Genomic DNA, 26,081 nt, shown 5'->3' on the forward strand with positions numbered 1-26,081 from the left:
GCCACCAGGTGACGTCAGAGACTCCTTCTGATAGGCTCCTTCAGGTGTTAGTAGCCTATCCTCTCTCCTAAGTAGCCAAACCCTCTTTTCTGGCTATTTAGGGTCTCTGTCTCTGGGGAAACTTCAGATAACGAATGCATGAGCTCAGCCGAGTTCCTCTGCATCTCTCTCTTCACCTTCTGATAAGGAATCGACTGCTGACCGCGCTGGAAGCCTGCAAACCTGCAACATAGTAGCAAAGACGACTACTGAAACTCTGTAACGCTGATCCTGCCGCCTTCTCGACTGTTTTCCTGCTTGTGCATGCTGTGGGGGTAGTCTGCCTCCTCTCTGCACCAGAAGCTCCGAAGAAATCTCCCGTGGGTCGACAGAATTTTCCCCCTGCAACCGCAGGCACCAAAAAGCTGCATTACCGGTCCCTTGGGTCTCCTCTCAGCACAACGAGCAAGGTCCCTCGAATCCAGCGACTCTGTCCAAGTGACCCCCACAGTCCAGTGACTCTTCAGTCCAAGTTTGGTGGAGGTAAGTCCTTGCCTCAGCTCGCTGGGCTGCATTGCTGGGAACCGCAACTTTGCAGCTACTCCGGCCCCTGTGCACTTCTGGCAGAAATCCTTTGTGCACAGCCAAGCCTGGGTCCACGGCACTCTAACCTGCATTGCACGACTTTCTAAGTTGGTCTCCGGCGACGTGGGACTCCTTTGTGCAACTTCAGCGAGCACCATTTCACGCATCCTCTTAGTGCCTGTTTCTGGCACTTCTGCAGGGGCTACTGGCTTCAGAGAGGATTCCTTGTCTTGCTCTACGTCCCCTCTCTCTGCTGGTCCAATTTGCGATCTCCTGGTCCCTCCTGGGCCTCAGCAGCATCCAAAAACGCTATCCGCACGATTTGAAGTTAGCAAGGCTTGTTGGCGTTCTTTCGGCGGGAAAATACTTCTGCACAACTCTCCACGGCGAGGTAGATCGGTCCACCAAAGAGAAAGTCTCTAGCCCTTTTTGTTCCTGCAGAAACCTCAGCTTCTTCTGTCCAGTAGAAGCTTCTTTACACCCGCAGCTGGCATTTCCTGGGCATTTGCCCATCTCCGACTTGCTTGTGACTTTTGGACTTGGTCCCCTTGTTCCACAGGTACCCTAGATTGGAAATCCACCGTTGTTGCATTGCTGGTTTGTGTCTTTCCTGCATTATTCCTCTAACACGACTACTTTGTCCTTAGGGGAACTTTAGTGCACTTTGCACTCACTTTTCAGGGTCTTGGGGAGGGTTATTTTTCTAACTCTCACTATTTTCTAATAGTCCCAGCGACCCTCTACAAGGTCACATAGGTTTGGGGTCCATTCGTGGTTCGCATTCCACTTTTGGAGTATATGGTTTGTGTTGCCCCTATCCCTATGTTTCCCCATTGCATCCTATTGTAACTATACATTGTTTGCACTGTTTTCTAAGACTATACTGCATATATTTGCTAGTGTGTATATAAATCTTGTGTATATTTCCTATCCTCTCACTGAGGGTACACTCTAAGATACTTTGGCATATTGTCATAAAAATAAAGTACCTTTATTTTTAGTATAACTGTGTATTGTGTTTTCTTATGATATTGTGCATATGACACTAAGGGGGTTATTCTAACTTTGGAGGAGGTGTTAATCCGTCCCAAAAGTGACGGAAAAGTGACGGATTTACCACCAGCCGTATTACGAGTCCATTATATCCTATGGAACTCGTAATACGGCTGGTGGTATATCCGTCACTTTACCGTCACTTTTGGGACGGATTAACACTCCTCCAAAGTTAGAATAACCCCCTAAGTGGTACTGTAGTAGCTTCACACGTCTCCTAGTTCAGCCTAAGCTGCTCTGCTAAGCTACCATTATCTATCAGCCTAAGCTGCTAGACACCCTATACACTAATAAGGGATAACTGGGCCTGGTGCAAGGTGCAAGTACCCCTTGGTACTCACTACAAGCCAGTCCAGCCTCCTACAGGGGGCAAATGCTACATGTCTACCATCAATGGCACCAATGATGTTGGTGATAAGTCCCAGGGCATAGAAGTCAGCTTTCACTGTGGCCAAATCCTCCACATGGGGGAATACGATGTAGCTGCACATGTGTTGCAGCAGGGCAGACAACACTCTGGTCAACACGTTTGAGAACATAGGCTGTGACATGCCTGGTGCCATGGCCACTGTTGCTTGGAATGACCCACTTGCCAGGAAATGGAGCACTGACCGGACCCGCACAAGAGGGGGATACCTGTGGGCTGGCGGATAGCTGAAATCAGGTCTGGCTACTATTGGGCACACAGTTCTTAGATTGTGACCCTATCAAGTCTGTTGGTTAGGATAATGTGTCATCCCTCCATTGTCTGTACAAGGGAGGATGTCTCCATCTCATATTCATCCTCACCGGTTGAACTCTAAGGAGAAAAACAGGGAGCAGAGGGTCATATTCACACATCTGTTGAAATAATGATGCATTTATTCCTTTACGGAAACAGTATGTAAATTCGAGAGTCAGTAGATTTGCCAGTGTCTGCTGTGACGCAGTTAGGTGCATGGCCTGTGCCCCCCTGAAATGGCGGCTGCCTCACCTCCAAGGAGAGACAAGTGGAAATGAGGTCATTCTGCTGGCGTTGTGCGCCATAGTGGTTGGCAGTCAACGACCGCCACGCAACTTTGCATTGGTTAACATTAGGCCCTATGGGTTCCAGGAGCCAATGGCGGTGTATGCCGGTGGTGACGGTAAGCACCGCCGTGGACGTGACCGCCATTTTCTATCTGTTCACTCATTTGCTACCTGACCTTCAACAGGAGAGTACCTACACTGCAAGTGCTGCTGTGACCTGTGTTTGGAAGCGACAATGGCTCAAGTGTCTGGGGAAAGGGCCCCTGCCTTCACTTCGGAGGAGTTGGAGAGACTGGTGGATGGGGTCCTACCCGAGTACAATTTACTCAATGGTCCTTCAGACAAACAGGTGAGTACACTGTGAGCATGGTGTGTGGGCTGTGTGTGTAAGCCTAATGTGGGGGGGTGAGGAGTCCTGGGCAGAGTGCTGCATGTATGGTGGTCAATATATGTCCGTAAGGGGATGGGAGGGTTATGGTGGGCCATGAGTATGAGAGTCCGGACGGTTATGACTAATCCCATTTCTGCTGTCTTGTTCATGCAGGTCAGCGCCCATCAGAAAAAAGGTATTTGGCGTGCCATCGCCAAGGAGGTGCGGACCCTGGGGGTCTTTGACAGGCGGTGCACCCACTGCCACAAATGGTGGGAGGACATGCGCGGCTGGGTAAGGAAGATGGTGGAGGCCCAGCTGCGGCTGACCTCCCAACAAGGAAGGGGTACCCGTTATACCCTGACCCCCTGATGCACCACATCCTGGCAGTAGACTATCCAGAGTTGGCTGGGCGCTTGAAGGCATCACAGCAGCCACAAGGGGGTGAGTACAGATTCAGAATCATGACTTTCCGCGCGTTAAAGTTTTACCTGGGTGGAGGATGTGGGCTGTGGTTGCCCCTAGGCCAGGTCGAACATGGCAGGGTAGGTCCCTTGTTGGGCAGGCTCTGAAGCACTCCAACACCAATAATGTTAGTGCCAATCATCTACTAGTCCTGCTTGTTTGAGGTGTGGAGCTGATGCCATTATGCTATGTACCCCATGGGCTGGTGACTAGCTTTGTAAGTGGTAGTGCATGGTGTAGGAGGCTGGACTGGCTTTTAGTGGGTACCAAGATGTACTTACAGCTTGCACCAGTCCCAGGTATCCCTTATTAGTGTAGAGGGGTGTTTAGCAGCTTAGGCTGATAGAAAAGGTAGCTTAGCAGAGCAGCTTAGGCTGAACTAGGAGACGAGTGAAGCTCCTACAGTACCACTAGTGTCATATGCACAATATCATAAGAACACACAATACACAGATATACTAAAAATAAAGGTACTTTATTTTTATGACAATATGCCAAAGTATCTCAGTGAGTACCCTCAGTATGAGGATAGCAAATATACACAAGATATATGTACACAATACCAAAATATGCAGTGATAGCAATAGAAAACAGTGCAAACAATGTATGGTCACAATAGAATGTAATGGGGGCACATAGGGATAGGGGCAACACAAACCATATACTCTAGAAGTGGAATGCGAACCACAAATGGACCCCAAACCTATGTGACCTCGTAGAGGGTCGCTGGGACTGTAAGGAAACAGTGAGGGTTAGAAAAATAGCCCACCCCAAGACCCTGAAAAGTGGGTGCAAAGTGCACCTAAGTTCCCCAAAGAGCACAGAAGTCGTGATAGGGGAATTCTGCAGGAAAGACCAACACCAGCAATGCAACAACGATGGATTTCCAGACAAGAGTACCTGTGGAACAAGGAGACCAAGTCCAAAAGTCACGATCAAGTCGGGAGTGGGCAGATGCCCAGGAAATGCCAGCTGTCGGTGCAAAGAAGCTGCCACCGGATGGTAGAAGCTGAGGATTCTGCAAGAACGACAAGGGCTAAAAACTTCCCCTTTGGAAGATGGATGTCCCACGTCGTGAAGAGTCCTGCAGAAGTGTTTTCCCGCAGAAAGACCGCAAACAAGCCTTGCTAGCTGCAAAGCTTGCGGTTAGGGTTTTTGGATGCTGCTGTGGCCCAGGAGGGACCAGGACGTCACCAATTGTGTGAGGAGACAGAGGAGGAGTCCAGCAAGACAAAGAGCCCTCTGTAGGAGGCTGGACTGGCTTGTAGTGAGTACCAAGGGGTACTTGCACCTTGCACCAGGCCCAGTTATCCCTTATTAGTGTATAGGGTGTCTAGCAGCTTAGGCTGATAGATAATGGTAGCTTAGCAGAGCAGCTTAGGCTGAACTAGGAGACGTGTGAAGCTACTACAGTACCACTTAGTGTCATATGCACAATATCATAAGAAAACACAATACACAGTTATACTAAAAATAAAGGTACTTTATTTTTATGACAATATGCCAAAGTATCTTAGAGTGTACCCTCAGTGAGAGGATAGGAAATATACACAATATATATATACACAATAGCAAAAATATGCAGTATAGTCTTAGAAAACAGTGCAAACAATGTATAGTTACAATAGGATGCAATGGGGAAACATAGGGATAGGGGCAACACAAACCATATACTCCAAAAGTGGAATGCGAACCACGAATGGACCCCAAACCTATGTGACCTTGTAGAGGGTCGCTGGGACTATTAGAAAATAGCGAGAGTTAGAAAAATAACCCTCCCCAAGACCCTGAAAAGTGAGTGCAAAGTGCACTAAAGTTCCCCTAAGGACAAAGAAGTCGTGTTAGAGGAATAATGCAGGAAAGACACAAACCAGCAATGCAACAACTGTGGATTTCCAATCTAGGGTACCTGTGGAACAAGGGGACCAAGTCCAAAAGTCACAAGCAAGTCGGAGATGGGCAGATGCCCAGGAAATGCCCGCTGCGGGTGCAAAGAAGCTTCTACTGGACAGAAGAAGCTGAGGTTTCTGCAGGAACAAAAAGGGCTAGAGACTTCCCCTTTGGTGGACGGATCCCACTCGCCTTGGAGAGTTGTGCAGAAGTGTTTTCACGCCAAAAGGATGCCAACAAGCCTTGCTAGTCACAAATCGTGCGTTTGGCGTTTTTGGACGCTGCTGGGGCCCAGGAGGGACCAGGAGGTCGCAAATTGGACTTGAAGAGAGAGGGGACGTCGAGCAAGACAAAGAGCCCTCACTGAAGCAGGTATCACCCAGAGAAGTGCCAGAAACAGGCACTACGAGAATGCGTGAAACGGTGCTCGCCGAAGTTGCACAAAGGAGTCCCACGTCGCCGGAGACCAACTTAGAAAGTCGTGCAATGCAGGTTAGAGTGCCGTGGACCCAGGCTTGGCTGTGCACAAAGGATTCCCGCCGGAAGTGCACAGGGGCCGGAGTAGCTGCAAAGTCGTGGTTCCCAGCGAGGTGAGGCAAGGACTTACCTCCACCAAACTTGGACTGAAGAGTCACTGGACTGTGGGGGTCACTTGGACAGAGTCGCTGGGTTCGAGGGACCTCGCTCGTCGTGCTGAGAGGAGACCCAAGGGACCGGTAATGCAGCTTTTTGGTGCCTGCGGTTGCAGGGGGAAGATTCCGTCGACCCACGGGAGATTTCTTCGGAGCTTCTGGTGCAGAGAGGAGGCAGGCTACCCCCACAGCATGCACAAGCAGGAAAACAGTCGAGAAGGCGGCAGGATCAGCGTTACAGAGTTGCAGTAGTCGTCTTTGCTACTATGTTGCAGGTTTGCAGGCTTCCAGCGCGGTCAGCAGTCGATTCCTTATCAGAAGGTGAAGAGAGAGATGCAGAGGAACTCGGATGAGCTCTTGCATTCGTTATCTGAAGTTTCCCCAGAGACAGAGACCCTAAATAGCCAGAAAAGAGGGTTTGGCTACCTAGGAGAGAGGATAGGCTAGCAACACCTGAAGGAGCCTATCAGAAGGAGTCTCTGACGTCACCTGGTGGCACTGGCCACTCAGAGCAGTCCAGTGTGCCAGCAGCACCTCTGTTTCCAAGATGGCAGAGGTCTGGAGCACACTGGAGGAGCTCTGGACACCTCCCAGGGGAGGTGCAGGTCAGGGGAGTGGTCACTCCCCTTTCCTTTGTCCAGTTTCGCGCCAGAGCAGGGCTAAGGGGTCCCCTGAACCGGTGTAGACTGGCTTATGCAGAATTGGGCACCTCTGTGCCCAACAAAGCATTTCCAGAGGCTAGGGGAGGCTACTCCTCCCCTGCCTTCACACCATTTTCCAAAGGGAGAGGGTGTCACACCCTCTCTCAGAGGAAGTTCTTTGTTCTGCCATCCTGGGCCAGGCCTGGCTGGACCCCAGGAGGGCAGCTGCCTGTCTGAGGGGTTGGCAGCAGCAGCAGCTGCAGTGAAACCCCAGGAAGGGCAGTTTGGCAGTACCAGGGTCTGTGCTACAGACCACTGGGATCATGGGATTGTGCCAACTATGCCAGGATGGCATAGAGGGGGCAATTCCATGATCATAGACATCTTACATGGCCATATTCGGAGTTACCATTGTGAAGCTACATAGAGGTAGTGACCTATATGTAGTGCACGCGTGTAATAGTGTCCCCGCACTCACAAAGTTCAGGGAATTGGCTCTGAACAATGTGGGGGCACCTTGGCTAGTGCCAGGGTGCCCTCACACTAAGTAACTTTGCACCTAACCTTTACCAGGTAAAGGTTAGACATATAGGTGACTTATAAGTTACTTAAGTGCAGTGTAAAATGGCTGTGAAATAACGTGGACGTTATTTCACTCAGGCTGCAGTGGCAGGCCTGTGTAAGAATTGTCAGAGCTCCCTATGGGTGGCAAAAGAAATGCTGCAGCCCATAGGGATCTCCTGGAACCCCAATACCCTGGGTACCTCAGTACCATATACTAGGGAATTATAAGGGTGTTCCAGTAAGCCAATGTAAATTGGTAAAAATGGTCACTAGCCTGTCAGTGAAAATTTGGAAAGAAATGAGAGAGCATAACCACTGAGGTTCTGGTTAGCAGAGCCTCAGTGAGACAGTTAGTCACTACACAGGTAACACATTCAGGCATACTTATGAGCACTGGGGCCCTGGGTTACCAGGGTCCCAGTGACACATACAACTAAAACAACATATATACAGTGAAAAATGGGGGTAACATGCCAGGCAAGATGGTACTTTCCTACACAACCCCCCCCCAAACGAAGGACAATAAGACTAGCCATGACCTGATGAGTCTTCATTGTCTAAGTGGAAATATCTGGAGAGTCCATCTGCATTGGAGTGGCTACTCCCAGGTCTATGTTCCACTGTATAGTCCATTCCCTGTAGGGATATGGACCACCTCAACAATTTAGGATTTTCACCTTTCATTTGTTTTAGCCAAAGTAGAGGTTTGTGGTCTGTCTGAACAATGAAGTGAGTGCCAAACAGGTATGGCCTCAACTTCTTCAGAGCCCAGACCACAGCAAAGGCCTCCCTCTCAATGGCAGACCAACGCTTTTCTCTAGGGGTCAACCTTCTACTAATAAAAGCAACAGGTTGATCCTGGCCCTCAGAATTAAGTTGTGATAGGACTGCCCCTACTCCTAATTCAGATGCATCAGTTTGGACATAGAATTTTTTAGAGTAACAAGGGCTTTTCAGGACAGGTGCAGAGCACATGGCCTGCTTCAGCTCCTCAAAAGCTTTCTGACAGTTTGCTGTCCATAATACCTTTTTAGGCCTTTTCTTGGATGTGAGGTCATTAAGAGGGGCTGCAATGGAGCCATAGTTCTTAATGAACCTCCTGTAATACCCAGTGAGGCCTAGGAAGGCTCTCACCTGAGTCTGAGTGGTAGGGGGAACCCAATCAATAATAGTTTGGATTTTCCCCTGAAGTGGTGCAATCTGTTCCCCACCAACAAGGTGTCCCAGATAAACCACCTTACCCTGCCCTATCTGGCACTTTGAAGCCTTGATAGTGAGGCCTGCCTTTTGCAGGGCCTACAAAACTTTCCATAGGTGGACCAGGTGATCATCCCAGCTGGAGCTAAAGACAGCTATATCGTCCAAATATGCTGCACTGAAAGCTTCCAGCCCTTGCAGGACTGTGTTCACCAACCTCTGAAAAGTGGCAGGTGCATTTTTCAAACCAAAAGGCATTACAGTAAACTGGTAATGTCCTCCAATGGTAGAAAATGCAGTCTTAGGTTTAGCATCTTCTGACAATTTGATCTGCCAATACCCTGCAGTCAAATCAAAAGTGCTTAGATACTTGGCAGATGCCAGTGTATCTATGAGCTCATCTGCCCTGGGTATAGGGTGAGCATCAGTTTTGGTTACCAAGTTGAGACCTCTATAGTCTACACAAAACCGCATTTCCTTCTTTCCATCTTTGGAATGGGGTTTTGGTACCAGTACCACAGGAGAAGCCCATTGACTGTCAGAGTGCTCAACCACTCCTAGTTCTAACATTTTCTGGACCTCTTGCTTTATGCAGTCCCTGACATGGTCAGGCTGCCTATAGATCTTACTTTTGACAGGTAAACTGTCTCCAGTATCTATAGTGTGCTCACACCAAGAAGTGGTACCTGGCACAGTAGAGAAGAGTTCAGAGAATTGATCTAGGAGATTTATGCAATTATCTTTCTGCTCAGCAGTAAGACAATCAGCCAAAACTACACCTTCCACAAGAGCATCTTGATCTGTGGAAGAGAAGAGATCAGGTAGAGGATCACTGTCTTCTTCCTGTCCCTCATCTGTTGCCATGAGCAGGGTGAGATCAGCCCTGTCATAGTAGGGTTTCAGGCGGTTGACATGGAGCACCCTAAGGGGACTCCTGGCAGTGCCTAAGTCAACTAAATAGGTGACTTCTCCCTTCTTTTCAACAATTGTGTGGGGACCACTCCATTTATCTTGGAGTGCTCTTGGGGCCACAGGCTCCAAGACCCACACTTTCTGCCCTGGTTGGTACTGAACCAAAACAGCCTTCTGATCATGCCATTGCTTCTGGAGCTCTTGGCTGGCCTGAAGGTTTTTACTGGCCTTTTTCATGTACTCAGCCATCCTTGATCTGAGGCCAAGTACATAATCCACAATATCCTGCTTAGGAGCTTTTAAAGGTTGTTCCCAACCCTCCTTTACAAGTGTGAGTGGACCCCTAACAGGGTGTCCAAAAAGAAGTTCAAAGGGGCTGAAGCCCACTCCTTTCTGGGGTACCTCCCTGTAGGCAAAAAGGAGGCATGGTAGAAGGATATCCCATCTCCTGCGGAGTTTTTCAGGGAGACCCATAATCATGCCTTTGAGAGTTTTATTAAATCTCTCCACCAGTCCATTTGTTTGTGGATGATAGGGTGTTGTGAACTTGTACGTTACACCACACTCCTTCCACATGGCCTTTAAGTATGCAGACATGGAATTGCTTCCCCTGTCTGATACTACTTCCTTTGGGAAGCCCACCCTGGAAAATATTCCCAGGAGGGCCTTTGCCACTGCAGGTGCTGTAGTGGTCCTTAAAGGAATAGCTTCAGGATATCTTGTGGCATGGTCCACTACCACTAAGATAAACCTATTGCCTGAAGCAGTAGGAGGGTCAAGGGGGCCAACTATGTCAACCCCTACCCTTTCAAAGGGAACCCCAACCACAGGCAGTGGGATAAGGGGTGCCTTTGGGGTGCCACCTGTCTTGCCACTGGCTTGACAGGTTTCACAGGACTTATAAAATTCCTTTGTGTCCTCAGACATCCTAGGCCAATGAAACAGGGGAACAAGCCTGTCCCAAGTTTTCATTTGTCCTAGATGCCCAGCTAAGGGAATGTCATGTGCCAGTGTTAGGAGGAACTTTCTGTACTCCTGAGGAATCACTAATCTCCTGGCAGCTCCAGGTTTAGGATCCCTATGCTCAGTGTACAAGAGGTTGTCCTCCCAGTAAACTCTGTGAGAGTCACTGACATCCCCATTAGCCTGTTTGACAGCTTGCTGTCTGAGACCCTCTAATGTGGGACAGGTTTGCTGTGCCACACTCAGCTCCTCTCTGGCAGGCCCCCCTTCACCCAAGAGCTCAGCAGTGTCTGCTTCCAGCTCCTCTGGTGTAGGTTCTGCACAGGGAGGGAATTCTTCTTCCTCAGAAGTAGAATCCACTGTAGAGGGAGGGATAGTAGGAAGTGGTTTGCTTCTACTAGCCCTAGCTTTAGGGAGCACTTGGTCCATTGTACCAGGATCCAAGCTTCCCTGTCCTTTTTGCTTTTTGGCCTGAGCCCTTGTCAAAGCAAAAATATGCCCTGGGATGCCCAGCATTGCTGCATGGGCCTCCAACTCCACATCTGACCAAGCTGATGTCTCCAAATCATTTCCTAGTAGACAGTCTACAGGTAAATCTGTGGCTACCACAACTTTCTTTGGACCAGTAACCCCCCACCAGTTGAGATTTACAACAGCCATGGGGTGGCTAAGTGTGTTGTTGTGAGCATTGGTTACTTGGTACTGGTGACCAAGTAGGTGTTGTTCAGGGTGGACCAGTTTCTCTATGACCATAGTCACACTGGCACCAGTGTCCCTGTAGGCCTGAACCTCAACACCATTTATTAGGGGTAGTTGCTTGTACTTATCCATATTAAGGGGACAAGCAACTAAGGTGGCTAAATCAATAGCCCCCTCAGAGACTAACACAGCCTCTGTGGCCTCCCTAACAAGGCCAACCCCAACTAAATTACCAAAAGTGAGCCCAGCTACTCCCTTGGATTGGCTATTAGTAGGTTTGCTCCCACCACCACTGCTATTAGTAGGGACACTAGGGGTAGCAGTAGGGGTTGTAGTGGTAGGAGCATTGGTGCCTTTCTTTGGACAACTGGGATCTGTTGTCCAATGGCCTTTTATTTTACATAAATAGCACCATGGTTTCTTTTCCTTGTTCTGATTAAAAGAGGATTTGGAACCACCACCCCCACCAGAGTGTTTTTGTGGGCCTGATGAAGACTCATTTTTAGATTTGTCCCCACCCTTGTCTGAAGACTTACCATCCTTCTTTTTGTTGCCATCTTTGATACCCCCTGTATGAACTTTTCTGTTCACTCTTGTTCTGACCCATTTGTCTGCCTTCTTTCCCAATTCTTGGGGAGAGGTCAGATCAGAGTCCACTAAGTACTGGTGCAACAAATCAGACACACAATTATTAAGAATATGCTCTCTCAGGATTAAGTTATACAGGCTGTCATAATCAGTAACTTTACTGCCATGTAACCACCCCTCCAAGGCCTTCACTGAATGGTCAATGAAATCAACCCAGTCTTGTGAAGACTCCTTTTTGGTCTCTCTGAACTTTATCCTGTACTGTTCAGTGGTTAAACCATAACCATCCAGGAGTGCATTCTTAAGAACTTGGAAATTATTAGCATCATTTTCTTTCACAGTAAGGAGCCTATCCCTACCTTTTCCACTAAATGATAGCCATAGGATAGCAGCCCACTGCCTTTGAGGGACATCCTGTACAACACAGGCCCTCTCAAGTGCAGCAAACCACTTGTTAATGTCATCCCCCTCCTTATAAGGGGGAACTATCTTGTGCAGATTCCTGGAATCATACTCTTTTGCAGGATGACTATGGGGAATACTGCTGCTGCCACCATGGGTTTCTAAACCCAACTTCTGTCTTTCCTTCTCTAGTTCAAAAGACTGTCTATCCAAATCCAGCTGTTGCTTTTTAAGCTTCAGTCTGGTTTGTTCCACCCTCAACTTATTGAGTTCCCTCTCTAACATTCTGTCATCAGGGTTGGTGGGAGGGACATTCCTAGATACAGAGGTATGATGGGAATGAACAGAAGGAGACCTGTCCCTTACAGAAGCCACCCTAACAGCTTGGCTAACAGAAACATTACTACCAGTATGGTGAGAATAAATTCTTTTGTTATGATGTGAGACAACACTATTTGTATGGTGTGGCTCATCATCATTACCAACTATGCTAGACTGTCTAGTAATGGGCAGGCTAGGAAGTTTCTTTCCTGAATCTTTTCCTGGGGGAGTCCCTGAATCAGATTGGGAACTATTAGGTACTTTTTCAACAGATGAGGCACCCATGGCCTTATCCTGTTCTCTAAGCATGTTAAGTAACAGTTCCAAGGAAGGATTCTTCCCTACACTCAAACCTCTCTCTATACAGAGACTCCTTGCTCTTTTCCAGCTAAGGTTGTCATATGCAAGTTTGGACAGATCAACATTTTGGCCTGTGCCAGACATTTTTTAGAGAGAGTTAAAGTGATAGTAAAAGATAAAAAGTTTGTCAGAGCTTTTAGAAAGACAGAGAAAAAAAAACTTTTTAAACTTTTTTAGAACTTTTTAGAAAGTTAGAAGTACTTTTCAGCACTTAGAAAAGAGTGAAAAGAGGAAATGCAAAACTTTTTGGCTATGTGTATATACACTGACCTTGTTTTGTATATTTTTCTCTTATGAAAAGTACAATGACAAGAGTGGTAAGTAGTCTCAAAGCAATTATCCCACCACTGCACAACCAATGTAGGAGGCTGGACTGGCTTGTAGTGAGTACCAAGGGGTACTTGCACCTTGCACCAGGCCCAGTTATCCCTTATTAGTGTATAGGGTGTCTAGCAGCTTAGGCTGATAGATAATGGTAGCTTAGCAGAGCAGCTTAGGCTGAACTAGGAGACGTGTGAAGCTACTACAGTACCACTTAGTGTCATATGCACAATATCATAAGAAAACACAATACACAGTTATACTAAAAATACAGGTACTTTATTTTTATGACAATATGCCAAAGTATCTTAGAGTGTACCCTCAGTGAGAGGATAGGAAATATACACAAGATATATATACACAATAGCAAAAATATGCAGTATAGTCTTAGAAAACAGTGCAAACAATGTATAGTTACAATAGGATGCAATGGGGAAACATAGGGATAGGGGCAACACAAACCATATACTCCAAAAGTGGAATGCGAACCACGAATGGACCCCAAACCTATGTGACCTTGTAGAGGGTCGCTGGGACTATTAGAAAATAGCGAGAGTTAGAAAAATAACCCTCCCCAAGACCCTGAAAAGTGAGTGCAAAGTGCACTAAAGTTCCCCTAAGGACAAAGAAGTCGTGTTAGAGGAATAATGCAGGAAAGACACAAACCAGCAATGCAACAACTGTGGATTTCCAATCTAGGGTACCTGTGGAACAAGGGGACCAAGTCCAAAAGTCACAAGCAAGTCGGAGATGGGCAGATGCCCAGGAAATGCCCGCTGCGGGTGCAAAGAAGCTTCTACTGGACAGAAGAAGCTGAGGTTTCTACAAGGGAACGAAAAGGGCTAGAGACTTCCCCTTTGGTGGACATATCCCACTCGCCTTGGAGAGTCGTTCAGAAGTGGTTTCCCGCCGAGAGGACGCCAACAAGCCTTGCTAGTCGCAAATCGTGCGTTTGGCGTTTTTGGACGCTACTGTGGCCCAGGAGGGGACGTCGAGCAAGACAAAGAGCCCTCACTGAAGCAGGTAGCACCCGGAGAAGTGCCAGAAACAGGCACTACGAGCATGCGTGAAACGGTGCTCGCCGAAGTTGCACAAAGGAGTCCCACGTCGCCGGAGACCAACTTAGAAAGTCGTGCAATGCAGGTTAGAGTGCCGTGGACCCAGGCTTGGCTGTGCACAAAGGATTCCCGCCGGAACTGCACAGGGGCCGGAGTAGCTGCAAAGTCGCAGTTCCCAGCAATGCAGCCCAGCGAGGTGAGGCAAGGACTTACCTCCACCAAACTTGGACTGAAGAGTCACTGGACTGTGGGGGTCACTTAGACAGAGTCGCTGGGTTCGAGGGACCTCGCTCGTCGTGCTGAGAAGAGACCCAAGGGACCGGTTATGCAGCTTTTTGGTGCCTGCGGTTGCAGGGGGAAGATTCCGTCGACCCACGGGAGATTTCTTCGGAGCTTCTAGTGCAGAGAGGAGGCAGGCTACCCCCACAGCATGCACAAGCAGGAAAACAGTCGAGAAGGCGGCAGGATCAGCGTTACAGAGTTGCAGTAGTCGTCTTTGCTACTATGTTGCAGTTTTGCAGGCTTCCAGCGCGGTCAGCAGTCGATTCCTTATCAGAAGGTGAAGAGAGAGATGCAGAGGAACTCGGATGAGCTCTTGCATTCCTTATCTGAAGTTTCCCCAGAGACAGAGACCCTAAATAGCCAGAAAAGAGGGTTTGGCTACCTAGGAGAGAGGATAGGCTAGCAACACCTGAAGGAGCCTATCAGAAGGAGTCTCTGACGTCACCTGGTGGCACTGGCCACTCAGAGCAGTCCAGTGTGCCAGCAGCACCTCTGTTTCCAAGATGGCAGAGGTCTGGAGCACACTGGAGGAGCTCTGGACACCTCCCAGGGGAGGTGCAGGTCAGGGGAGTGGTCACTCCCCTTTCCTTTGTCCAGTTTCGCGCCAGAGCAGGGCTAAGGGGTCCCCTGAACCGGTGTAGACTGGCTTATGCAGAATTGGGCACCTCTGTGCCCAACAAAGCATTTCCAGAGGCTGGGGGAGGCTACTCCTCCCCTGCCTTCACACCATTTTCCAAAGGGAGAGGGTGTCACACCCTCTCTCAGAGGAAGTTCTTTGTTCTGCCATCGTGGGCCAGGCCTGGCTGGACCCCAGGAGGGCAGCTGCCTGTCTGAGGGGTTGGCAGCAGCAGCAGCTGCAGTGAAACCCCAGGAAGGGCAGTTTGGCAGTACCAGGGTCTGTGCTACAGACCACTGGGATCATGGGATTGTGCCAACTATGCCAGGATGGCATAGAGGGGGCAATTCCATGATCATAGACATGTTACATGGCCATCTTCGGAGTTACCATTGTGAAGCTACATATAGGTAGTGACCTATACGTAGTGCACGCGTGTAATGGTGTCCCCGCACTCACAAAGTTCAGGGCATTGGCTCTGAACAATGTGAGGGCACCTTGGCTAGTGCCAGGGTGCCCTCACACTAAGTAACTTTGCACCTAACCTTTACCAGGTAAAGGTTAGACATATAGGTGACTTATAAGTTACTTAAGTGCAGTGTAAAATGGCTGTGAAATAACGTGGACGTTATTTCACTCAGGCTGCAGTGGCAGGCCTGTGTAAGAATTGTCAGAGCTCCCTATGGGTGGCAAAAGAAATGCTGCAGCCCATAGGGATCTCCTGGAACCCCAATACCCTGGGTACCTCAGTACCATATACTAGGGAATTATAAGGGTGTTCCAGTAAGCCAATGTAAATTGGTAAAAATGGTCACTAGCCTGTCAGTGACAATTTGGAAAGAAATGAGAGAGCATAACCACTGAGGTTCTGGTTAGCAGAGCCTCAGTGAGACAGTTAGTCACTACACAGGTAACACATTCAGGCATACTTATGAGCACTGGGGCCCTGGGTTACCAGGGTCCCAGTGACACATACAACTAAAACAACATATATACAGTGAAAAATGGGGGTAACATGCCAGGCAAGATGGTACTTTCCTACACCCTCTCAGAAGCAAGCAGCACCCACAGAAGTGCTGGAACAGGCACTACAAAGTGGAGTGAATCGGTGCTCACCCGAAGTTGCACAAGAGAGTCCCACGCCGCCGGAGGACAACTCAGGAGGTTGTGCAATTTAGGTTAGAGTGCCGGGGAACCAGGCTTTGCTGTGCACGAAGGAAATCCTCGGTGAGTGCACAGGAGCCAGAGTAGCTGCAAAACACACGGTTCCCAGCAATGCAGTCTAGCGTACGGAGGCAAGGACTTACCTCCACCAAACTTGGACTGAAGAGTCACTGGACTGTGGGAGTCACTTGGACAGAGTTGCTGAGTTCAAGGGACCTCGCTCGTTGTGCTGAGAGGTGACCCAGAGGACCGGTGATGCAGTTCTTTGGTGCCTGCGGTTGCAGGGGGAAGATTCCGGCGACCCACTGGAGATTTCTTCGGAGTTTCTAGTGCAGAGAGGAGGCAGACTACCCCCACAGCATGCACCACCAGGAAAACAGTCGAGAAGGCGGCAGGATCAGCGTTACAGAGTTGCAGTAGTCGTCTTTGCTACTTTGTTGCAGTTTTGCAGGCTTCCAGCGCGGTCAGCAGTCGATTCCTTGGCAGAAGGTGAAGAGAAAGATGCAGAGGAACTCGGATGAGCTCTTGCATTCGTTATCTAAGGAAATCCCCAAAGTAGAGACCCTAAATAGCCAGAAAAGAGGGTTTGGCTACTTAGGAGAGAAGATAGGCTAGCAACACCTGAAGGAGCCTATCAGAAGGAGTCTCTGACGTCACCTGCTGGCCCTGGCCACTCAGAGCAGTCCAGTGTGCCAGCAGCACCTCTGTTTCCAAGATGGCAGAGGTCTGGAGCACACTGGAGGAGCTCTGGGCACCTCCCAGGGGAGGTGCAGGTCAGGGGAGTTGTCACTCCCCTTCCATTTGTCCAGTTTCGCGCCAGAGCAGGGCTGAGGGGTCCCTGAACCAGTGTAGACTGGCTTATGCAGAAATGGGCACCATGTGTGCCCATGAAAGCATTTCCAGAGGCTGGGGGAGGCTACTCCTCCCCTGCCTTCACACCATTTTCCAAAGGGAGAGGGTGTAACACCCTCTCTCAGAGGAAGTCCTTTGTTCTGCCATCCTGGGCCAAGCCTGGCTGGACCCCAGGAGGGCAGAAACCTGTCTGAGGGGTTGGCAGCAGCAGCAGCTGCAGTGAAACCCCAGGAAAGGCAGTTTGGCAGTGTCAGGGTCTGTGCTAGAGACCCTTGGGATCATGGGATTGCACCAACAATGCCAGGATGGCATAGAGGGGGCAATTCCATGATCTTAGACATGTTACATGGCCATATTCGGAGTTCCTATTGTGAAGCTACACATAGGTAGTGACCTATATGTAGTGCACGCGTGTAATGGTGTCCCACACTCACAAAGTCCGGGGAATTGGCCCGAACAATGTGGGGGCACCTTGGCTAGTGCCAGGGTGCCCACACACTAAGTAACTTAGCACCCAACCTTTACCAGGTAAAGGTTAGACATATAGGTGACTTATAAGTTACTTAAGTGCAGTGTAAAATGGCTGTGAAATAACGTGGACGTTATTTCACTCAGGCTGCAGTGGCAGGCCTGTGTAAGAATTGTCAGAGCTCTCTATGGGTGGCAAAAGAAATGCTGCAGCCCATAGGGATCTCCTGGAACCCCAATACCCTGGGTACCTCAGTACCATATACTAGGGAATTATAAGGGTGTTCCAGTAAGCCAATGTAAATTGGTAAAAATGGTCACTAGCCTGTCAGTGACAATTTGGAAAGAAATGAGAGAGCATAACCACTGAGGTTCTGGTTAGCAGAGCCTCAGTGAGACAGTTAGTCACTACACAGGTAACACATTCAGGCATACTTATGAGCACTGGGGCCCTGGGTTACCAGGGTCCCAGTGACACATACAACTAAAACAACATATATACAGTGAAAAATGGGGGTAACATGCCAGGCAAGATGGTACTTTCCTACACCCTCTCAGAAGCAAGCAGCACCCACAGAAGTGCTGGAACAGGCACTACAAAGTGGAGTGAATCGGTGCTCACCCGAAGTTGCACAAGAGAGTCCCACGCCGCCATAGGACAACTCAGGAGGTTGTGCAATTTAGGTTAGAGTGCCGGGGAACCAGGCTTTGCTGTGCACGAAGGAAATCCTCGGTGAGTGCACAGGAGCCAGAGTAGCTGCAAAACACACGGTTCCCAGCAATGCAGTCTAGCGTACGGAGGCAAGGACTTACCTCCACCAAACTTGGACTGAAGAGTCACTGGACTGTGGGAGTCACTTGGACAGAGTTGCTGAGTTCAAGGGACCTTGCTCGTTGTGCTGAGAGGAAACCCAGAGGACCGGTGATGCAGTTCTTTGGTGCCTGCGGTTGCAGGGGGAAGATTCCGGCGACCCACTGGAGATTTCTTCGGAGTTTCTAGTGCAGAGAGGAGGCAGACTACCCCCACAGCATGCACCACCAGGAAAACAGTCGAGAAGGCGGCAGGATCAGCGTTACAGAGTTGCAGTAGTCGTCTTTGCTACTTTGTTGCAGTTTTGCAGGCTTCCAGCGCGGTCAGCAGTCGATTCCTTGGCAGAAGGTGAAGAGAAAGATGCAGAGGAACTCGGATGAGCTCTTGCATTCGTTATCTAAGGAAATCCCCAAAGTAGAGACCCTAAATAGCCAGAAAAGAGGGTTTGGCTACTTAGGAGAGAAGATAGGCTAGCAACACCTGAAGGAGCCTATCAGAAGGAGTCTCTGACGTCACCTGCTGGCCCTGGCCACTCAGAGCAGTCCAGTGTGCCAGCAGCACCTCTGTTTCCAAGATGGCAGAGGTCTGGAGCACACTGGAGGAGCTCTGGGCACCTCCCAGGGGAGGTGCAGGTCAGGGGAGTGGTCACTCCCCTTCCCTTTGTCCAGTTTCGCGCCAGAGCAGGGCTGAGGGGTCCCTGAACCGGTGTAGACTGGCTTATGCAGAAATGGGCACCATGTGTGCCCATGAAAGCATTTCCAGAGGCTGGGGGAGGCTACTCCTCCCCTGCCTTCACACCATTTTCCAAAGGGAGAGGGTGTAACACCCTCTCTCAGAGGAAGTCCTTTGTTCTGCCATCCTGGGCCAAGCCTGGCTGGACCCCAGGAGGGCAGAAACCTGTCTGAGGGGTTGGCAGCAGCAGCAGCTGCAGTGAAACCCCAGGAAAGGCAGTTTGGCAGTGCCAGGGTCTGTGCTAGAGACCCGTGGGATCATGGGATTGCACCAACAATGCCAGGATGGCATAGAGGGGGCAATTCCATGATCTTAGACATGTTACATGGCCATATTCGGAGTTCCTATTGTGAAGCTACACATAGGTAGTGACCTATGTGTAGTGCACGCGTGTAATGGTGTCCCACACTAACAAAGTCCGGGGAATTGGCCCGAACAATGTGGGGGCACCTTGGCTAGTGCCAGGGTGCCCACACACTAAGTAACTTAGCACCCAACCTTTACCAGGTAAAGGTTAGACATATAGGTGACTTTTAAGTTACTTAAGTGCAGTGTAAAATGGCTGTGAAATAACGTGGACGTTATTTCACTCAGGCTGCAGTGGCAGGCCTGTGTAAGAATTGTCAGAGGTCCCTATGGGTGGCAAAAGAAATGCTGCAGCCCATAGGGATCTCCTGGAACCCCAATACCCTGGGTACCTTAGTACCATATACTAGGGAATTATAAGGGTGTTCCAGTAAGCCAATGTAAATTGGTAAAATTGGTCACTAGCCTGTTAGTGACAATTTGAAAGAAATGAGAGAGCATAACCACTGAGGTTCTGGATAGCAGAGCCTCAGTGAGATAGTTAGTCATAACACAGGTAACACATTCAGGCACACTTATGAGCACTGGGGCCCTGACTAGCAGGGTCCCAGTGACACATACAACTAAAACAACATATATACAGTGAAAAATGGGGGTAACATGCCAGGCAAGATGGTACTTTCCTACAGTCATAACACAGGTAACACATACAGGGCACACTTATGAGCAATGGGGCCCTGGCTGGCAGGGTCCCAGTGACACATACAACTAAAACAACATATATACAGTGAAATATGGGGGTAACATGCCAGGCAAGATGGTACTTTCCTACACATGGCCTAGTGCATAGGGCTGCTCCCTGTGTGTTGTGAAAGCCAACTGTAGTGTTGTTGCTGGCATTGACCAAGCATATCCTCTGTCTCTCCCCCCTACTTGTTTTGTCACCCTGTCCTTGTGTGTATTAGCATTATCTGGCGGAGGAGCCGAGGCATCGGCGACGGAGGGAACTACATCCCACATGGGCCTGGAGGCCGAATCCACCGACGGTGAGGGCACCAGAGGGACGGAGGGCGAGGACAACACCACGACGGAGACAGGAGGGGACAGTACAGACAGTGACTCATCCTCTGATGGAAGCTCCCTGGCGGTGGCGGACACTTCTGTGCCAACCCCAACAACAGGTACAGCCACCACCCCCTGTACCAGCACCTACCTCCTAGCAGCCCCTCAGCGTGTTTCCCCTGCGCAATCACCCAGGAGGGTGGGCATCTCCTTCGCCCCAGGCACCTCAGGCCCTGCCCCGGTCAGCCCCCACCTGCCCTCAGTGAGGAGGCTATTTACCTCTTGAGATCCCTCACTGTTGGGCAGTCAACCATACTAAATGCCATCCAGGGTGTTGAAAGGCATTTGCTACAAACAAATGCATACCTGGAGGGCATTCACTTTGGCGTGGCGGCCCAACAGAGAGCATTACAGGCTCTGGCCTCTGCACTGATGGCAGCCATTGTCCCTGTATCCAGCCTCCCCCCTCCAACTTCCTCTACCCAGTCCCAATCCATTCAACCCCAGTCTATCCAAAGCAAACCTTCAGACCAGAATTCACCCAAATCAACACACAGAAGTGGCTCAGGCAAACTCAAGCACCACTCTTCATCACACAGGCACTCACAAAAGCACCATCCCCATTCAGACACACCGACATCCACTTCCTCCACTGTGTCCCTCTCCACCTCCTCGTTGTAGGAAAGTACCATCTTGCCTGGCATGTTACCCCCATTTTTCACTTTATATATGTTGTTTTAGTTGTATGTGTCACTGGGACCCTGTTCACCAGGGCCCCAGTGCTCATAAGTGTGCCTGAATGTGTTACCTATGTAGTGACTAACTGTCTCACTGAGGCTCTGCTAACCAGAACCTCAGTGGTTATGCTCTCTCATTTCTTTCTAAATTGTCACTAACATGCTAGTGACCAATTTTACCAATTTACATTGGCTTACTGGAACACCCTTTTAATTCCCTAGTATATGGTACTGAGGTACCCAGGGTATTGGGGTTCCAGGAGATCCCTATGGGCTGCAGCATTTCTTTTGCCACCCATAGGGAGCTCTGACAATTCTTACACAGGCCTGCCACTGCAGCCTGAGTAAAATAACGTCCACGTTATTTCACAGCCATTTTTCACTGCACTTAAGAAACTTATAAGTCACCTATATGTCTAACCTTTACCTGGTAAAGGTTAGGTGCAAAGTTACTTAGTGTGAGGGCACCCTGGCACTAGCCAAGGTGCACCCACATTGTTCAGAGCCAATTCCCTGAACTTTGTGAGTGCGGGGACACCATTACACGTGTGCACTACATATAGGTCACTACCTATATGTAGCTTCACAATGGTAACTCCGAATATGGCCATGTAACATTTCTATGATCATGGAATTGCCCCCTCTATGCCATCCTGGCATAGTTGGCACAATCCCATGATCCCAGGGGTCTGTAGCACAGACCCTGGTACTGCCAAACTGCCTTTCCTGGGGTTTCACTGCAGCTGCTGCTGCCAACCCCTCAGAAAGGTTTCTGCCCTCCTGGGGTCAAGCCAGGCTTGTCCCAGGATGGCAGAACAAAGGACTTCCTCTGAGAGAGGGTGTTACACCCTCTCCCTTTGGAAAATGGTGTGAAGGCAGGGGAGGAGTAGCCTCCCCCAGCCTCTGGAAATGCTTTCTTGGGCACAGATGTGCCCAATTCTGCATAAGCCAGTCTACACCGGTTCAGGGGACCCCTTAGCCCTGCTCTGGCGCGAAACTGGACAAAGGAAAGGGGAGTGACCACTCCCCTGACCTGCACCTCCCCTGGGAGGTGTCCAGAGCTCCTCCAGTGTGCTCCAGACCTCTGCCATCTTGGAAACAGAGGTGCTGCTGGCACACTGGACTGCTCTGAGTGGCCAGTGCCACCAGGTGACGTCAGAGACTCCTTGTGATAGGCTCCTTCAGGTGTTGCTAGCCTATCCTCTCTCCTAAGTAGCCAAACCCTCTTTTCTGGCTATTTAGGGTCTCTGTCTCTGGGGAAACGTTAGATAACGAATGCAAGAGCTCATCAGAGTTCCTCTGCATCTCTCTCTTCACCTTCTGCCAAGGAATCGACTGCTGACTGCGCTGGAAGCCTGCAACTCTGCAACAAAGTAGCAAAGACGACTACTGCAACACTGTAACGCTGATCCTGCCGCCTTCTCGACTGTTTTCCTGGTGGTGCATGCTGTGGGGGTAGTATGCCTCCTCTCTGCACTAGAAGCTCCGAAGAAATCTCCCGTGGGTCGACGGAATCTTCCCCCTGCAACCGCAGGCACCAAAAAGCTGCATTACCGGTCCCTTGGGTCTCCTCTCAGCACGACGAGCGAGGTCCCTCGAATCCAGCAACTCTGTCCAAGTGTCTCCCACAGTCCAGTGACTCTTCAGTCCAAGTTTGGTGGAGGTAAGTCCTTGCCTCACCTCGCTAGACTGCATTGCTGGGAACCGCGACTTTTGCAGCTACTCCGGCCCCTGTGCACTTCCGGCGGAAATCCTTTGTGCACAGCCAAGCCTGGGTCCACGGCACTCTAACCTGCATTGCACGACTTTCTAAGTTGGTCTCCGGCAACGTGGGACTCCTTTGTGTAACTTCGGGTGAGCACCGTTTCACGCATCCTCGTAGTGCCTGTTTCTGGCACTTCTCCGGGTGCTATCTGCTGCTGAGAGGGCTCCTTGTCTTGCTCGACGTCCCCTCTACCTTCTGGTCCAATTTGCGACCACCTGGTCCCTCCTGGGCCACAGCAGCATCCTAAAACGCTAACCGCACGATTTGCCGCTAGCAAGGCTTGTTGGCGTTCTTTTGGCGGGAAAATACTTTTGCACGACTCTCCACGGCGAGTGGGATCTGTCCACCAAAGGGGAAGTCTCTAGCCCTTTTCGTTCCTGCAGAAACCTCAGCTTCTTCTGTCCAGTAGAAGCTTCTTTGCACCCACAGCTGGCATTTCCTGGGCATATGCCCATCTCCGACTTGCTTGTGACTTTTGGACTTGGTCCCCTTGTTCCACAGGTACCCTAGATTGGAAATCCATCGTTGTTGCATTGTTGGTTTGTGTCTTTCCTGCATTATTCCTCTATCACGAATTCTTTGTCCTTAGGGGAACTTTAGTGCATTTTGCACTCACTTTTCAGGGTCTTGGGGAGGGTTATTTTTCTAACTCTCACGATTTTCTAATAGTCCCAGCGACCCTCTACAAGGTCACACAGGTTTGGGGTCCATTCGTGGTTCGCATTCCACTTTTGGAGTATATGGTTTGTGTTGCCCCTATCCCTATGTGTCCCCATTGCATCCTATTGTAACTATACATTGTTTGCACTGTTTTCTAAGACTATACTGCATATTTTTGCTATTGTGTAAATATATCGTGTGTATATTTCCTATCCTCTCACTGAGGGTACACTCTAAGATACTTTGGCATATTGTCATAAAAATAAAGTACCTTTATTTTTAGTATAACTGTGTATTGCGTTTTCTTATGATATTGTGCAAGTGACACTTGTGGTACTGTAGTAGCTTCACACATCTCCTAGTTCAGCCTAAGCTGCTCTGCTAAGCTACCATTATCTATCAGCCTAAGCTGCTAGACACCCTATACACTAATAAGGGATAACTGGGCCTGGTGCAAGGTGCAAGTACCCCTTGGTACTCACTACAAGCCAGTCCAGCCTCCTACACTCGTCCACCCCCCAGTAGCGTCTCCACTCACACCTGCATGCATTACATCCTCATCCAATATCTGCATCACCAGCACGCCAATCACCACACGCCCCTCACTGGCAGTCACCACCCCCACATCCATGCACATGTCCCCTGTGTCCTCTCCCACGGTGTCTGTGTCCCCTCCTCCCAAAGTGCACAAACGCAAGCACACACCCACCCAACAGCCATCCACCTCACAACAGTATCCAGCTCATGCATCTGCACCCAAACACAGCCAGCTGACACCTCCTACAACCACTCCCTCTACCTCCACTCCCTAACCTTCACCCTCTTCCCACCCCAATGTCCCTATGAAGCCTTTCCTACCCAACATTGACCTCTTCCCTACCACTCCCCCCCATCCTTCACCTCAGGCCAGGGTGGCCAGAACCCAGCCTGGCACCTCAGCCACCAAGTCCACGTCCGTTGTGGTTTCTGCAGCTGTCAGAGCCTCTAAGGGGGCACACTTCAGCCCTGCCAGTGTGCCACCAACCCCTGCCAAGCCAAGAAGGTTCCGTCACCTGGCAAGCGCAAGAAGGGGACAGCATCCAGCAAAGGAGAAGGAGCCACAACCACTCAGCCAGGCCACATCAAAGACTCCAGATGGCAGACCCAATGAGGCATCACCATCTGCCAAGGGCAGGAAGGGGCACAGAACACCAGTCAAGGTATTTCATCTGTCTGAGCCTGCAGGCTACGAGCACAACCGCCACCTGCACCGCCGCAAGCACCACTACTGGAAGCAGCAGCAACCCCAGTGGGTAGCCGTCCGAGGCTGCAGGGGAAGTGCAGTAGCCTCCCCCCACCACTGGCAGCACCGGCACCTGAACCACGGCCAGCACCGCCACCTGCACCACCACAAGCACTGCCACAAGCAACGCCACCTGCACCTCTGATAGTAGCACCACTGCCAGCAGCCCCGGTGGGCAGCCGTCCGAGGCTGCAGGGGAAGGGCTGGAGCCTCCCCCCACCACTGGCAGCACCCCCACCAGCACCAGCACTACTACCACTGTGCAGCCGTAGGTGCCGGCGGATGGACTGCAGTCCTGCCTCCATGGAGTATCATGCATCCTGCCCACTGCAAATCTTGTGGCTCTGACACCCAGGTGAGGGACTGTGACCTGGCACTCCCCAAGTGATGCATCACTGGGCACACAGCCCCCTCCAGAACCAGTGGAAGAAGACATCCACTCACCCCCTCCTTGGCAGGATGAAGCACACTGGGCACAAGGCCCCCTCCAGAACCAGTGGAAGAAGGCATCAACTCACCCTATCCTTGGCAGGATGAAGCACACTGAGCACAAAGCCCCCTCCAGAACCAGTGGAAGAAGGCATCCACTCACCCTATCCTTGGCAGGATGAAGCACACTGGGCACAAAGCTCCCTCCAGAACCAGTGGAGAAGCCACTACTTGAGAGACTATGGCCTTGCACTCCCCAGGACCAAGCAGTGGAGAAGCCATCCACTTGAGAGACTGTGGCATTGCACTCCCAAGGACTAAGCAGTGCGCAAACTATCCACTAGAGAGACTGTGGCTTTGTACTCCCCAGGACCAAGCAGTGGGAAAACCACCCACTACAGAGACTGTGGCTTTGCACTCCCCAGGAGCAGTGGCATAGTACCATCTTCTGGCTGAGGTGTCCCCCTGAGGTGCCTGTGTGTTTTCGACCTGATGCTCCTGCAGTGTTCTCTCTGTTTTGAGGCAGGAGTCAAGTGTGGGGTTGGCCTATGTGTTATGGCCCAGTGGGCCACGGACTATTTTTGTGGGGACATTGTCCCTCATTTTTTATATATTGTACATATTGCACATACTGTTTATTTATTTATGAACGTATTTTTTAAGTATTTCTAATATAACACTCATTTGGCTCAATTCCTTTTGTCCTTGTGTTATTCCGGAGGGTTACCAGTGTATATGTGATGTTGTTGCATCTGTTTGTGTGTATGGTGTTGGGGGTGTGGGTGGGGGTGGGGGTGTTGCGTGTGTGTGTCACTCTCTTTTTCCTCCCCCCCTCCCTTGTCTGCTAGGTGCAATACTCACCGTTATCGCCAGTGTTGGTGCTCCTGGTATATGAACGGATATACCA

General features: G+C 50.1%; 1 protein-coding gene across 1 annotated transcript in view; it reads right to left on the bottom strand.

The window, feature by feature from the left end:
* LOC138279475 (axoneme-associated protein mst101(2)-like) overlaps positions 1-26,081 on the bottom strand; it is a 190,352-nt gene that overhangs the window by 34,791 nt on the left and 129,480 nt on the right. The window contains exon 2 of the mRNA XM_069219406.1: positions 2,407-2,416. Coding sequence (XP_069075507.1) covers positions 2,407-2,416 — 10 coding nt within the window. The remainder of the gene's footprint in view (positions 1-2,406; positions 2,417-26,081) is intronic.

The sequence above is a fragment of the Pleurodeles waltl genome, chromosome 2_2 (assembly GCF_031143425.1).
Source record: "Pleurodeles waltl isolate 20211129_DDA chromosome 2_2, aPleWal1.hap1.20221129, whole genome shotgun sequence".
In the NCBI taxonomy this organism is placed as follows: Eukaryota; Metazoa; Chordata; class Amphibia; order Caudata; family Salamandridae; genus Pleurodeles; species Pleurodeles waltl.